Source organism: Cyprinodon variegatus, unplaced genomic scaffold (assembly GCF_000732505.1).
Source record: "Cyprinodon variegatus isolate N-32 unplaced genomic scaffold, C_variegatus-1.0 Scaffold154, whole genome shotgun sequence".
Taxonomy (NCBI): domain Eukaryota; kingdom Metazoa; phylum Chordata; class Actinopteri; order Cyprinodontiformes; family Cyprinodontidae; genus Cyprinodon; species Cyprinodon variegatus.
Genome location: NW_015150607.1, coordinates 733,075 through 749,773, shown reverse-complemented (window position 1 = coordinate 749,773; position 16,699 = coordinate 733,075). Strand labels below are relative to the sequence as shown.

The 16,699-nt window shown below is 37.5% G+C and overlaps 1 protein-coding gene across 1 annotated transcript in view; it reads left to right on the top strand.

Moving 5' to 3' along the window:
* dnah2 (dynein, axonemal, heavy chain 2) overlaps window positions 1–16,699 on the top strand; it is a 91,605-nt gene that overhangs the window by 17,540 nt on the left and 57,366 nt on the right. Inside the window, 16 exon segments of the mRNA XM_015377477.1 lie at window positions 327–473; window positions 618–774; window positions 1,640–1,749; window positions 1,856–1,985; window positions 2,206–2,394; window positions 5,696–5,840; window positions 6,182–6,374; window positions 6,612–6,812; window positions 7,045–7,201; window positions 8,354–8,522; window positions 8,737–8,900; window positions 9,006–9,167; window positions 10,155–10,258; window positions 12,497–12,653; window positions 13,167–13,249; window positions 16,280–16,460. Of these exon segments, the coding sequence (XP_015232963.1) occupies window positions 327–473; window positions 618–774; window positions 1,640–1,749; window positions 1,856–1,985; window positions 2,206–2,394; window positions 5,696–5,840; window positions 6,182–6,374; window positions 6,612–6,812; window positions 7,045–7,201; window positions 8,354–8,522; window positions 8,737–8,900; window positions 9,006–9,167; window positions 10,155–10,258; window positions 12,497–12,653; window positions 13,167–13,249; window positions 16,280–16,460 (2,449 nt within the window).

The window sequence follows — 16,699 nt, the reverse complement described above, 5'->3', positions numbered from 1 at the left end:
GATGTTCATGTTGCTGCGGTCTGCAGTCTGGACGTTAGATGTCGCTGAAAATTACACACTGTAGCTTTAAATATTACACAAAAACATCTAAATCACAGTTTATTGTTATCATGAGCAGATGTGAAGGAGATAGAGTTTACTAAGTTTCCAGCCACATATGAAGGCAGTATTTTTAATTTGAACGAAGCACATGAAATCACTAAAGCCACCTGTTTAGTGATTTTCCCAGTTTTTGTAATTTTAAGGGTTAAATTAAGATTTCACTGGACAATTGTCTCCCTCAATAATAAAAATAGTTTGTGATTTTAACATTTTCTTATTCACAGAGAACTCTTAGAGCTAATTGCTGAGGTCCAGGGCTGGGAACGAATGGGTTTTGAGATCCCACGGAAAGTTTCTGACATCAAGCAGATCGAGGAGGATATTAGGATCCTCAGGGAGAAAACTGGGATGCTCGTCCGGAGTTACAACAGGTCTGGTTTATACACTTTTGTATTGCCAAGCTGCTATGGGTTTGATTAATGTACTGCAGATCCAACTTTTAAATGTCTCTAATTAGATTAGTGCAAAACCCTTATAAGTCATTCAAAATCTTTTATGCAATGTTTTTCTGTCAGAGTTATTGGACAACTCTCTCCTGATGAGCGGGTCCTGTTCTCGGAGCAGCTCTTTTTCATCGACAGTAAGATCAAGCCTGGCTTGACCAAGCTGCTGTGGTCAGACCAAAGAGACTCTAACCACTTTATCGACAACTCCCTCCCCCACGTCGACAAGGTTTCACTCAAATCTGCAAATATTCTCTTTGTAGAAGCTGAATGTTTGATGTTGTGCTAGATGCAATTAAGAAAACAAACCTTAACAGAGGTGGGTAATCCAGGTCCAGGAAGTAAAAACCCAGCCTATTTTTTATGTTAATCATATTCACTTAACCAGGTGATTAGCCCTTCAGGTGATTAGTCTGCACTCTGAAGCTGGTAATGCAAATGGTTGGAACCGACCTCTGTACATTCCTTTTACTTTCTCGACCTGGATTATCCACCTCTGAATCTCAAGTGTACATAAATAGAGCCAAAATGGAAAAACTGTTTATGAAAAAAAATGAGCTCACCCCATGATTCATTGTTTTCTATAACTTTTTAATAACTGTAAATAATTGTGTTATACACTGAAACTCTTATAGCATTTTAATCTTTTTACGGTCTGGATTTTGATTGGGTAATTTCCAGACCTTGAGTTCATACTTTTAGCAGAAAATGTATTAGAAAAGAAAGAACAGGTCCTGTAGCTTCAAAACAAGCCCACATCAACACCCCTCCACCACTGTGCTTGTTAGGCAAATTATCTTATTTGTGTGCTATCTTTAAATTTTCCTCAAACTCCACTTCCTTTTAAATGTATCTTAGTTCATCATTCACAACTGATGGCAAACAAGTGCATTCAATTAGCTAGGCAAGGCTAAGCATTTACTAAATCTGCTTGGAAAGCAACAGCAGTGTACCTTTGTCAACCAACTGTGGCTTAATAAATGAGTGTGATGTTTTTGTACTAAGTGGAAGAGAATGGATTTTCTTTTTGCCTGCATCATATCTGCAAAAAATCAGCTTCTCTTTCTTTTGTCTGTTTTTTTTTACCTCTTCAGATGCAGTCAAATGTTGATCGTTATAGAGTTGCCAATATGTCCATCTCCAACATTTGTAAGCAGATTAGTGAAAAGTTGCTGGTTAAAATAGACGACAAGACTGTGTACAGGTAAAAAAAAATATGTATTTCCTTGTTTATTGAGCTGGTACACTTAAACAAGAACAATTATAAAAGAACATCTGCAAAGTGGTTCTTTCACTTCCCTGTTTGTCAGCAACCTGAAGTTTGAGGAAGAACAGAAGGCTCATCAGCAAAGCAGGCTCCAAGCACTGCGCTCAAAACACATGGAGATTTTTACCAACATGACTCAGATTTGGAGCCTCTTTGGCAACCAAAGTGCTGAGGTGGGAACTTTGTGATTGATTTTATAAGTAGTTGTTTTTTATTTATTGATGCTGGAGTGTTACATTTGTTTTTTAGGATATTTTATTTCAACTAGGTTAAAAATGTGTTGTTTACCCTAAAAGTTTTATGACCCTTAACCCTTAGGTCTAAGAAGAATTTACTAGTTTAAAAAGTTCATAAATGTAATCTTTGTTTTTAACATGATCTTTGATGCTAAAGGGCCGGAACCATCTGGTGGCATATACAGAGAGGGTGGATGATATGGTTGAAAATGCATTTCACTGCAACATCAGGGACTCCATGAATAAGCTGTGCAGAGCCATCACAGAGGATAGCAAGATGTCACACAGGCCACTCTTCGAAGTCGTCATAGTGTTGAGACAGTCGTCTCCTAAAAGTCTGCCAAAGGTACAGCAAACTCACATAAACGTTTATGTAAATAGATATTTGCTGTAATCTGGAAATTTCACTCAAACCAAGTCTAAACCCACTTTTATTAAATAAAAGAAAATTGTCTTATTATCAGATAATACAAAACAGACAGAAACACAGGTACTTTCACAGATTATTTCTGGCACAAGCCTTTCTTGCTTTAGGTTATCATTGGTGAAATCCCTCCACTGTTTTGTCTAATGGGATCCTAAAGTTAAATAAACTACCCTGAAAATCATTTTTCTTTAAGGTTGTAGGGACGCGGCTGTTCCAACCGTTGCAGTTCCGAATTCTCCCGAATGGTGCCTGACTGAATGTGATTGGTGGATTATTAAGGGGGCGGGATTGTTGTGGCGGAAGGTTTGCAAGGATGTTTGGTTGTGGCCGGTGTCTCAGAAGCATCTTACTAACCAGTTAGCAAACTTAGTGCTAGTAGGTTACTAATGGGAAATTACATTAGGATCAAGTAACACTTAGGAACGACACTGTCAAGGAACGCTATGGACAGCGGAAACATGCAAGCGGAGGAGAGTTTTGTGTCAGAGGTCTTGGATGAGACTCCTCCGTCATACATTTTTTATTTAGAGGAGGAAAACGGGGACAAAGTTGTTTTGAAAGAGGACACCAGGGCGGCAGAAGCTTGGTTTGGTGTAGAAGGCTTATAGCCTTACGTGTGTGAGCCCTTGCCTCACAACGCTGCCAGTTCTGTTAGCCTTACGCCTGTCGGAGACACAGACGTCCATCCCCGTCTACAACGGGGCGTATCTCCATGGTAAAGTAAATTATTCTTATTTCAACCATCGGTATATTAGCTGCGACATAGGAATCAAGATGCTATGACCGAAAAAATTTGATTGACAGATGACCGCTGATTTATGATTGGCTGAATTTAGGTGTACAAGCTGACGTGTAACTAACTGGCCTGCATAAAATAACGAGAAAAAAACACTGATTTTAAGACAGGATTTAAAAAAATATAGGAACTAACTTTTGGGACAATATGGTCTGATAGAGAGAACATTTATATAAATGTTTAAGCCAGAATGATTTGAAATTTAAATATGACTTCCCTATGACTTTAACACCTAGAATACAGGTGTTGCAAACTGCATTATATAATTTAAAAAAGAAGCTCTATGCAGTTTAGAGTAACCCAGCTACTGGTTGACTCGTCTGGGCATTTAGGATTTTAACACCAAACTTATGCATTGCATTCCTCCTTTAAAAAAAACTGAGCGATAATCTGTTTAACGAGGCCTTAAATTATAGGATGAGACTCAAACAGCAAATATCATGATATGAAGACTTATTTTCTTATTTCTCATATGGGAAGAACTCCTATTTGGCATTAGAGCAAGAGAGCAATTTGTAGCCTTGAAGGGTGCTAAGCTTGTAATTTCCAGTTTTGGCTCCACTGAAATTAAGATGTGACATTGGAATGTCACAAAATGAAAGTGTCTCCCTTCGAAATCTGCTTGCAGACCACTTTAGATCAGCAAATTAAAAGGTCATGGAGTTACAAGAGAAAAGGTTGTCTAGATTAAATCCTACCCTCAAAGAATTAAAAATTATTAATATCAGATATATTTTGTTTCCTAACAACTTTTAGTTTACTTGGCTCTCATGTTTAAGGAGAACTTAAACTGTTGTAAAGTGGCAGACTGGGTCAAATGACTCTTAATGACAAATCGGACCCTCTCAAGTTAGATTTTAGAAGAGAAGCCTATATGAAGCAACAAATGCATGCCAAATGCTATATATTGACATCTAAATTTCCTAAATCGCCTCGCCCTAATCTCACGCCCGTTGATGAGAAAACAGATTCAAATATTGTCATGATTGGGTACAGGGTTCTAACCCACATGCAGAACACAACGGAAGCAGGGTAAAAGTTTGACTGTTTATTAAAGATAAACACAAGTTATATGAGTGAATCAGAGAAACAGATCCGGGACTGGTCACACAGGGTTCTCTGTAGAGAAGGACAGTTAGGTTAGCCAGGATGCTGAAGATCTTTGTCAGAGGAATTGTGCAGGTTTGTACCTGAGACGTGATTCAGATTGACAGCTGAAGGAGGGAACTGAGTTGGGTTCAGAGGCTTGAAGTTGGCAGAGGGCTAAGCAGCGGCAGGGCTTGACTTCAGACTTAACAGCGTTCAGATCCAGAGTCTTTCTTCCGATCCTCTTCTTGAGGGTGGGCAGGCAGGTTCAGACAGTAAGATTCTGCTGGTGAGCTCCTGAGAGCCGGCAGGCGGATTTCAGCAGATGAAACTCTTCCAGAGTTCGAGGGTTCAGTCAAGTTTCTTCCTAGGAGGCAGAGAAGACAAAAACTGATCAGATTTAAGTTCAAAGTTCTGGGAGTCAGAGAATCAGACGGGCTGGTTGGCTCAGGCTTTGCTAACCATAACTGGCTTAACATTTTGGCGCTGGAGTGTAGTCCTGCTGCTGCTTATATGCTGGTCTCCTGATTACTTATGGATCGCAGGTGTGGTCGTCAGCTCAGCTCCAGGAGACCTAGAGGCGCCCTCTGCTGGAGGAAGGTGGACAGACCTCCAGATCCCAACAAATAGGACAGAAAAGGGAAATTTTAATCATATTCTTAATGTTTTCAAATTTCTTTTACATGAATGCCTTAAAATTTATAGTTTTGGTGGACAAATAAATTTCACTTAATAGGATTTTACTTGTATGGAGACACGTTTCATTTGATGTGCTACAGTCAGTGTGCGATGAATAAATCCTCTGCTCAGTGGATGGCAATTCCAGATTTTGCTAAAACTCGCATAATTGTAAACTCATTGTTTCTCAAACTAAGCAGAACCTGGAACCTGCGCAAGATTCCCTCCCCTCCTTATTTTCATGTTCCCTCAAATCGCGTTGTCTTTGCTGCTCGGCCGTGATGCTGTTTAGAACAGTGCAGGCTGTGGCCTACCCGTAAGCACACAGCCCGCCAAATGTTATAAGGGCAATATTATTTCCATTACTGGTAATTTGTAAGAGAAATGTACACATTCAGTGATAACATGTCACAGGGGATGGTCATTTAAGAAGGGGTATGATTTTTAAAGTTTTTTTTTTTTAAGAAGGGGGATGCCCCCCCCCCCAACTCGAGTACTGTGTATTACCCATAGCAAAAGCCACTGGTAATAAAGATACTTCGTTAGATCTCCCATTTAGTCTCTCCTTCTTTAGACATTACCGTGAACTGTGATTCCTCTGCCTTTTACACTGAACATGTCAACAGAGACTGATAGTTGTGATTGTCTTCTTATTCACAGCTGGAGTTCTCGCCATCTGAAGTGGAACTCAAAGAGGCTGTGAACATTTTGCCTCAGCTCATCAGTATCATCTCAGAATTTAAACGTCTCCCCGAGCTTCTCTCCTGCAAAGAGTCCAACGCTAACCCCATACACATCAACATAGGTTGGGTGATTTTATTTTCCATTTCAGATTTGTGATGTTAGTGTTTGATTGCACTTTATTGCAATTTTACTGGATATGCCAAAAAAAATATAGCAAAAAAAGAATAATAAATTGCTAACTTGGAGAAAAATGTTCCATATTTTCTGCTTATTTAAAGAAAGAGGTTGCATGCCTTTGTATTCTGTTCACTTTACTCATACTGCAGGCCTGATTAAAATGCAGTATAGCCAGCCCCCTATTTGTGATTATATTAACAAATTCAAAGGGTTTAAGTTTTTCTGGAAGACGTTTGAATATGTTTTTATTTAGCCACCCCCCCTTGATTCTGTGTGATCACTTAGAGCAAGACGAAGATATTAAAAAGACTCAGGCTGAAGTTACTGCAGGAATATCCGCCATTGCAGAAAAACTGAAAGCTTACTTGAACACCTGGAGCAAACATAAGCACATCTGGGAAGAAGACATGGACAGAGTTATGCAGGGCTACAAGAACACCAAGGCTTCAGGATCTTGTTTTGATGAGGAAATACAAAGGTATTTTTTTTTACCCATTTATCTTTTATGGCAATTTCTGCAATAAGCTTTTACTATATCCAACTGCCAGTGTAACAGTCAGAAATGTTTTTTTTTTTTTTTTTTAGATTCAATGAGCTGTCACAAGTGAAAACTAGATACATAGTTTATCTGTGTATTTGTCCCAAAGAGATTTCCAAAAACATGCTTTAAAAGGGTTAATTAAGTTAACCATCTGTCCTTCTCTTTACTTACCAGGTACTCTGGGTACACCAGTAGTATTCAAAGTGAAGATACAATTGTCACAATACAGTTTGTGATGTTGGTCTGCTCACCGCTCAAGGCCTCCCTGGGGCTGTACTGCAGTGAGTGGCAGAAGAGGTTTTTACAGCTTCTCCTTGAAATGACAACCAGCAGTCTGCAAGAACTGTACAGATCAATGCAGAACAACGCTGACAGGTGCAATGCAGCCGTTTTGACAAATTTGCTCCATATTTGTCTTGCTGTAGCACAGTTTGCTGAGATGATATTGTTCCTCTGAGGCATATTAGCACAAAGGAAAAACAACTACATTAATGATTCAAATGAAATTCATTGTCATATCTCATTCCTTATGTCTCTTAAAACATAAAGACAAGTTCCATTCTTTTTAGTAAATATGCCTTTTTCTGTTTTTCTTTGGCATGCCAAGGCTGATGAAACATTCCCAAACACTGGAAGAGTTTAAAGAGAGCCAAACACTTTTGGAGACTGTCAAGGGTGGTTTGGACAGAATGGAAGCAGAATTCCCTCTTATCCACGACAGATTTGCCATCCTTGACAAATATGAGGTCCCCGTGGAAGAAAACGTGAGTTTGCATCTTCCTACTAAGGTCAAGGTCATTGATGTGTGTGTGTGTGTGTGTGTGTGTGTGTGTGTGTGTGTGTGTATGTATGTATATGTATATATATATATATATATATATATACACACACACATTATCAGTAGTCACATACTGTGGTTATTGAGAAAGGAACATGTAGCACTTTACTTATTACGTTTACTTATTGTACTATAGCAGACATAAACATTGCTCTACTTACTGACACATTGAACTTGGCAGCTGCTAATGAACCAACTGTCATATTTTATCCAAAATGCAAATGTATGTTTTATCCCTGTGGACAGCAAGTTTTTAAAAAGCGTTCTCTTTTTCACTCATATAATGGAAGAAATTCTTAATCCTATAGATTCGTAAAATGTTATTACTCATTTTGTGTATGTGCAATAGCATACTTCTGGTCTTGTTATGTCAAATATGTCCTAGAGTTCTAGAGTCTGGTTGTCTTGTCAGAAGCTGTTAATGGTCCCACAACCGGTTTTAAAACCCAGAGACTGATATTTTACAGCTGCTTCTTTCCATGCAATGGATAAACTACCACTTGAGCTGTGTTCTCTGGATTAGGTAAATGACAAATATGGATTCAGTAAGATTGACAGATGACCCTTGATTTACGATTGGCTGAATTTAGTTGTACAAGCTGACATATAACTATAAATGACAACCCCCCCCAACCTCCCCCCCACAAACACACACACAGAGATTTTAAGACAGGATTTATTTTAAAATAGAAATTTTCTAACTTGTGGGACAATGTGGTCTAAAACAGATACATATCTATATACATGTTTAAACCAGAATGATTTGAAATTTAGATATGACTTCCCCACAACTTTAAAAACAAATAACTGAATATGACAACAATCATCGAATCCTGAATGTGAACAAAACAAGAGAGATGTGGAGGAGTATCAAAATGTATACGTTATTAGGAAAAATGTCTTTAAATATTAATTCGACAACATACATTTTGGAATAACTGAACCCCTAATAAGATATTCTAATTGTTTTTCCATGAAATCATGTATTATTTTGATGTTAGTGCATTTCTACAAATGGATGAAAATTCTGAAATTAAATCATTACTTTTAATCCCTCTTGTCTGGTTTGCACCTGCAGGTTCAGGCCATGCGCGAGCAGCTGAATGACAAGTGGATTTGGTTTAAGGAGGTTTTGATTCAAAGTGACATTGTGTTGAAAAAAGACAAAGAAATGCTAAAAAAAAACCTTTTCCTCCAGTTTGAAGAATCAAAGATTTACCCAACTCTGCCGGAGTTCCTCACCAAAGGTCACACAGACACACACATATTTACACTACCCGTCTATTAATACCGGTTCAAATGAAGCCCTAACTGTTTGAAGATGTGCTCCATTCACTGAGAATCAAAACAATGTAGACTTACTATGTTTTTTTTTCTCTTCTCTGCTTTTTGTTATCCTACATTAATACTGATATATTTGTGTAAATATAAAAATGTGTCACTTTACGATTTCATGTCCAGGTCCATTTGGGAGCAACCTGAGCATTGATCAGGCCTTAAAACAAATAGAAGAACATCGTGCCCGACTGGAGGCTCGAAGACAAGAGCAGCTCACCATCTTACATGGGCTGTCCTTTTTTGAAATCAAACAGAACCCCGATGAAAATATCCGCATTATGGAAAAGGTCTTAAGAAGCTCTAGACGTTAATAGTAACACACTGTATACTTTTCACAAAGTAAAGACAAAGACATTCACATAAACATTCAAAATTTTCCTTTAAATCTCTAGGACTTGGGTAATCTCCAACAGGCCTGGGAAATATCTCAGGAATGGGAGGAAAACTGGAACAACTGGAAGGACTCTCATCTGGCGCAGCTGCAGACGCAAAGCATGGAGAGGGCAGCAATGGAGCTGTTCAATAAACTTCAGATCCTCCAGAAAGATCTCAGGGTTAGTTCTGCTGTAGATGGTATGTAGGATGCCCATGTTAGCTTATAGAATGTATCAATACAGATGCCTAGTTCAAATGCAGAGGAACTTGTTGGTGTTAGAGACATCGTTCATTGCACCAGAGCTACATTAACAATGTCCCCATATGAGCAGAGATGAAAGATGCACAGACTCTCATAGTATCGCTTATAATGGATCTTATCAATTGTTTTCCTTAATGACAAAGACAAAGCTTTTTCGATAAGAAAAAGGCCTCTCCAGATCTGCAGCAGGACAGTGTTCCTTCCAACAGCTACAAACATCCACACAAACTTGTTTAAAAAACCCTATGAATTACAACAATCCTACATTTTCCCTTTGGATTCATAAGGTATATTTGAATACTGCTGTAATAAAGGCGTTGAATCGATCTTTCCCGACCTTACCCATGACCTTACCTCATAGTCAGGAGCTCGGCCATCATGGGAGGCTTCTCCTCCACATTGAGAGGAGTCAGATGAAGTGCCAAGGATATCCGTTTCAGATGGCCTCTGGATGCTTCACTCTGAAGTTTTATACTTTTACTTAGGTAGATTTTACAAGCTGTAAGAGCGTAACTCAGAGTTAAAAAACGTCACTGCATGGCAGAGGTTGTGCTGCTGCTCAATAGAAACTCAATTTTCCAGTTGACGTTGAATTATTTTGTGATCTTTAATTTGTAAATAAAACTATTATATTTAGAAAAGCTGAGTTGAGAAGCTGTTTTTCTGCTTACAAAAAACACAAAATGTGAAATACTGAGAAAAGTACATTTCAATGGGTATTTTGAACCTCTTTACACTGAACTCTGTTACAATTTCTACGAAACAAAAAAAAAAAACTTTTATCTTAATAAATAAATTTAAAATGTAATAAAATCTAGTATTATACATTGGACATCAGTTAGTGTCATTGACTGCAATCCTTGCTGTATTAGGTGATAACATGATGTGTTTTTTTATCTTGCAGGGTCAAGAGTGGGAGATAGTTAATATCTCCAAGAGTAAGATTAAATGGTTCAAGCAGATTCTCTCCCTAATTACTGATCTAAAGAACCCAGCATTAAAGGACAGGTAATGGCTAAAATCATCCCCCTCCAGTTGCATTTCATCTGCAAACTACACTAGTCCCCATTAGTGTGGCATATTTCTTTCAAGTATTTAATAAGCTATGATGCCTTTCAGCCCAGTTCTCCAACTAAATCATCTGGCTCTTCATCATTTCTAAGGCTGTTTTCTCCATCCACTATGCAGCCTGTTGTAACAGTCTGTGCTTAATCAGGAAAAAAGTGGGACTTACTATTATGTGGACAATTTCGACAGTAAACTCATCCTAGAATTGAATTTTTATGGACTAACCCCCCCAGAACATTTTATTTTAACTTTGTAGGAAAACTAAGTAGAAATCTATGGATTTTTTTTTTTTTTTTTTTAAGTGTGATGCCTATACTGATTATTTTCACACAGTCTAACTGATCCACGATATGTGCTACTGATATTTTTGGGCCAATTCTTGCAGTCAGTATTGCTTTTACTTTCTTCATTTACATCAGGGGTGTCAAACTGGTTCCAGAAAGGGCCCTGTGGCTGCAGGTTTTCTTTCCAACCAAGCAATAGCTCACCAGACTCATGTCATCTCATCAAGTCATCATGTTCAGATTGGACTCACTTGATGAGTTGACTGGAGTCTGGTGAGCTATTGCTTGGTTGGAAAGAAAACCTGCAGCCACACGGCCCTTTCTGGAACCAGTTTGACACCCCTGATTTACATGATCAAATCATAAATGATAGCAAATGTTACACACGTTTTTATTTAAACAAAAAACAGATATCTATTACCGAAATATCCCACTAACAATAGATAGTATATGAAGGTTATAGGAATGCACATACTCCACATAATCTCAAGGCAGTGCTGCTCAACGCACTTATGAAATTACCATTCCATGTATGTATCAGCCAATATCAATACAAGAAAAATATGCTGATTTCTAAAATATGAACGTTAAAACAGTGGGAAGGGCTTAGCACAGGGGTCCGCAAACCAAACTGCTCAAAGAGCCATATTACACAAAAAACCCCCCAAAAAATACATTTGTCTTGAGCCGCAAAAATCTAAAAGTCTTATACTGTCTTATACTGCCTTGTATGGCAACATGGGCTCTAAGTACATTATCCCACTATAGAAAAGGGCTTAAATATATAATAAGCATCTATGATTAAATGTTTATCCTGGAGAAAATGTAACATAACAGCATGAGGGAGGGGGGTGCAGTGAACGCTTTCACCGTGCGCTGCTTCACCACCCTTCACCGTTCGGTTTAGGTTTTGTTTCATTGATGAAATTACCGAAACACAATAATGGAATCTTTCTACGGTGGATGTGTTTCTGTTGGGATGAGCTGATTGAGTCATGAGGAACCAAGCAGGAACTGACATCCATCAGAGCACAGGTCTCTAACCTCGAAATTCTGCATCCTCTGTCACCAGCATTCCTTGGTGTGATTTATTTTTTTAGGATTTGGGGGAAAAATGGAAGAAAGTTCACATACCTGCATCAGAGCACTACCTGTTTGATCTGTGGACAGTTTTCCATGCTTGCAACAAAACTAGCAGCAGTAATGGAGTTTGGAGATGCAATCCATTTCTTAAATCTATGTTTGGGCTCCTCTAATTTATCCAGAACTTCTTTAATCGCACTTTTTCTCTCAGTCCCAACTTGGTGATCAGTTGCATATTAAGCTTGCCTTCCCTGGAAATGCCTTTCCAAATTTTATTTTTATTTTTTAACAACCTCTCATTACAAAGCAAAAATGCAGGCATTCCTTCCGCATTGATAATAAAAGCAAATGATGCAGTCCATTCTTTGAATCCTCTTTTCTCATCAGCTATCTTCCTTTTTTTCCCTTTGGAATCCATGCTCCGAGACACACCTGCAGCTTTGTTTGCTTGGCACCATGCTATGCTGGTTCCAAGTTATGACCACTGATCTCTATGGCTATGATGCAAATGATTGTTTAAATTTATTTATAATTTTTTCTTTAACCTCCTGCACACCATATTAAAACACCAGCGGTTATTTTGACAGCAATGCAAAAAAAGTAAGACATTTGTCAAGCATACCCTTCCTTATAAAAGAAGACATTTAATTTATTGTATTGTTATACAACATGAAGAGTCATATGTGTGTTAAATCATTTGCCAGTTACACAAAGAAAAAATTATTTTTTCTATCAGCAGAAAATATATGTACTGTAGACAGATTTGCTTTTTATTGGCCTAGAATTTAATGCTTTTTTGTCTTTGTTTCAGACATTGGAGGCAAATCTGTAAGAACCTTAAGTGCACATTTGACCCCACCAGCGCTGACTTCACTCTGGAGAGGATCTTGTCTCTTAAACTGGATCTTTATGCTGGGATAATCAGCAAGATCTCTGGAGCTGCCAGCAAGGAGCTTTCCATAGAACAGGTTGGGATTCAGTTTTAGGTTTTCGCTTAGTCCTTGTTTATTTTGGAAGGAAAATGTTGGGAAAAACATGAATGAACCCTTGTCTTTTCTGGCTTTACATCTAACAGCTTGTGCAACTCAACCATGTCTATTTTAATCCTTGAAGGACCACTGACTCTAACCGTCAGACTTTGTCACTACAGCTTTACAGCCGTGTGCACATTGAAGCGTGCAGTTATTAGTTTATTCACATCCAATGCAATTAGCTTTAGACTTGTGAACTCAATTGGTAATTGTTATTCATAAATTGTGGCTTAGTTTAAGGAGATTTGAGTGAAGGATAGCCCCAATGGGGAATTCATTTGATGATTTAGAACTACAGAAATTAATGTATGATTTTATTGCACAATTAAAGTAATTCTAAGGGGTTTCTCATTCATAAATATTTACAATTACATGACTGCAAATAACTACTTTTTTCTACCATCTTTGTTTTCTATTTATTTGTATTACAAACATTCTTTGTCACTACAGGGTTTGGAAAGTGTCGAGAACACATGGGACAAAATATTACTCGACATTGTGCCACACGAAAAGAAGGGACATTTTTTCCTGAGGTGAGGCTGTTTTAATCTAAAGCTGATGGTAGGACTCTTAACTATTATGTATTCATCAACTTTTTAAAAAAAAAATCACAGAGTAAAACATTGTTAAAGTTTCACTTCCATCTCCTGAGTTCTCAGTTTAACATGGCTCAGTACTTTTGATAAAGGTACTTTATGAGACCTCAGTGTCTGTGTAGAATCTGTAGTCGGCAGATCAGATTTTTCTGTCTTTAAAGATCTAAGAAAAGGTTTATGAACGCATTTCCTCATCACTCCTTACAAATAAAACAAAAAAACAATAAAGAGCAACTGCAGCTCCAAAAACCTGAGGCTAAGAGTGCAACAAATGAATTTAAATACACAATAAAACTCTCAAAATAAAAACCTAATTGGTACAAGGGATCAGTATCTATTTCAGTATATATAATTTATTTATCATAATTTTATTTTGTATTATGTCTTCAGTACAGGAAGAGCCATAAGAGGGGCTGGGAAGAGTCTAGGATCGCCCATGCTGTTAATTGTACTTTTTTATGATTACATGGGACTTTTTTTAATACTCATAAAATGTCATAAAAAGATGAGCTTATTATTCTGAAAATTTCTTCTGACACGCTTAATCTCAAGTGGGGTCGCGAGGGGTGATGGTGCCTATGTCTAGGTTTCTACGGGCGAGAGGGTACACCCTGAACAGGTCGACAGTCCATCACAGGGCAACACATAGACAAACAGGACAAACAACCATTCACACACACACTCACACCTAAGGAGAATTTAGAGAAGCCAATTAACCTAACAGTCATGTTTTTGGACTGTGGGAAGACCCAGAGAAAACCCACGCATGCTCAGGGAGAACACGCAAAATCCATGCAGAAAGACCATTAGAAAACCTAATCACCTAATCACTGGATAAACTGTACATGCACAAGTGCGCTTTCACAAACTACTACAGGTGCATACATATCAGATTAAATAATACTACTTATATTCCAGCGATTGTACCTAGGTGTTACTTTATTGCATGTGTTATTGTATGCCTGTTGGTTGTGTTCTCCTTTTTACATCTCTTTGCAGGTGATGAAGCAGAATGAAAATGTTTTATCGTTATCTCCCTTTTATCTCCTCTTTCTTTCATCTTTTCTCCTTTTTTTCTGTTTTTCCTTTCCTGTTCTACTTAGATCGCAGTGTCCATATAATCTTTAAAACTCCCTGCATATTTATAATAAAGCAATTTATATACATAAATCAAGCGGAACACTATGGGAGTAGCCATACTGCTCCACTTGTGAAAGTAAAATCTGTTGGGCTCTTTTTGGCATCAAAAAAGTTATTCTTATTGCCACATCGCCTGACAGGACACTGTACAACAAAAAATCTTCCTCCTTCTTAAAAAGAAGTCAAGAAAACCTAATCACCAAATAACTAGTTGTTGTTTTTTGCTCTGAAAAGTGCACATTTTGACATTTTTTTCAAACATTACTTTTATGTTTCATCCCAAATTAACATGGCAAAAACAACATATTAAGATATTTGCCATATCCTAAAAGCCAGTTTTAAAATGGAAAAGAGAACCAAAAAAATGAGTTTTTAGGGGAACACAATTCTTAAATATTTTTTAGACTTTTCTATGTATATTTCTTTAATGAAAATATAAATCGTAATCATCTAAGATCTGAACAATGTGCTGTAGCTGGACAAAGACATGTAACTCTGAAGTAAACGAAACAATAATTCCATTTAAATAATTTGTAATTAACTGATAAAGACATTCACAACAATATATCCCAAAAATACACCACATTTGATAAATACTTTAACACCTGAAAAAAACATTGTTTGGAATAAATGTAGATCACGCTCTTTAATTTGTCCTCTGTCCTGATGGTGAGGGGGGAATGTCCAACTGAGCATGTCCAGTTTCAGGGTCATTATAGTATGTTTCTGATTGGTGGAAAAAAGACTTAATGAGTGAAAGATAAACTTAAAAAATACATCATATCTGTGGACAAAGTGAGTTAATCAACACAAATATCAAAGTAGTTTTTATATTTTACAGGCAACAGTAATGCTGGACTGTTATGGCCAGTGGCCTTTTATTTCTTTTTATGTGTATGTTGTCTTTTCTCAGGTTATTTTTCAGGTGCAGTTGCAGCTAACTCTCAGTTGGGTCTTTTATGCTTTATTTACAACATACAATTTACAAAATCTCTTGTTGGGAGATATAATTATATATCTCTCTTGTTGGGAGATATATAATATGTTCTATAGAACATATAGAAGTTGAACTGAACAAAATACCTATCAATCATCTGGTGGCGTTTTCTCCGTGGGGCTATGAATTCAAATTAGACGTATACTAAAAACCAATCAAACATACTAATTTATCACACCAGTATATTTATATGAAGGCCAACAACTAAAAACATTATAAAAAACAATTTATAAAAACAGAAACATAATTTAATATACAGGTTTTCTTTTTTGTACACAAATTTTGCCCTTCTGAGGCTTTGTGAAGGCAAATCTGTGTTTTGCATGCTCTAATATGGTGTCACAAACCTATAAAAATAATGTACCAGTTTAATATTGGAGAAGCTATTAGTCAGCTTTATATTTTTTTAATGTATAAAACTATTTACTTTCTGAGAATGTATTTATTGAAGTGCAACCATGTTAATTAAGATCTAGAAAAAGTAGACTATACCCAGTTAGGGGTGGCCACAGAAGGTGGCTATGGCCATTGTCACCCCCTAGTTCTATCTCTAGGATCCTACGTATTGTTCTATGAGACCCCTGGCCTTTTACAGGTTGTTCAATTATTTAAACCCAGACAACTGTATAAAAAAGACTGCGGACTAGTTTTATTTATGCAACAGAAAAACTATATGATTTTACTTTATTGGCACATCAAGACAGAAATGTGTCCTGTGTAACAGAGCCGTTGATACAGATGGCCATCATGCTTTTTTGTGTTCCAACACTGACTGATATCCAAAGGTAAACATTGCCATTCTATTCGTTTTCTCATCCTTTTGTCTCCAGGGGAACTGAAAACATTTTCCAGGCAGTCGATGATACCCAGGTCATTTTGTCCAAAATGAGGGCATCCTGCTATGTTGAAGCATTTGAGGCTGAGGTGGACCAATGGGAACAGCGACTGTCTCACCTACTGGAAGTCGTTGAGATGATCCTTGCAGTGCAACGAAACTGGATTTACTTGGAGGTAAAGAACTTACATTACTCACTAGGTATTCATTGGTTTAACAAATCTAGACTTGAAAAGTTCAGTTTAGGCAAATGGATGTGAATTTTTCTAGAAGACTTATCACCTCTTATCCAAGAGGCTTCTACAGTTCCAGCTAGTGGTGGGGAGCACTGAGATTAATATACTGTAGGGGCCGGATTTATCAAGATCCAATTTTGCGTGCAGTAATTTGCGCTCGCAAACTGGAATTTTGCGCG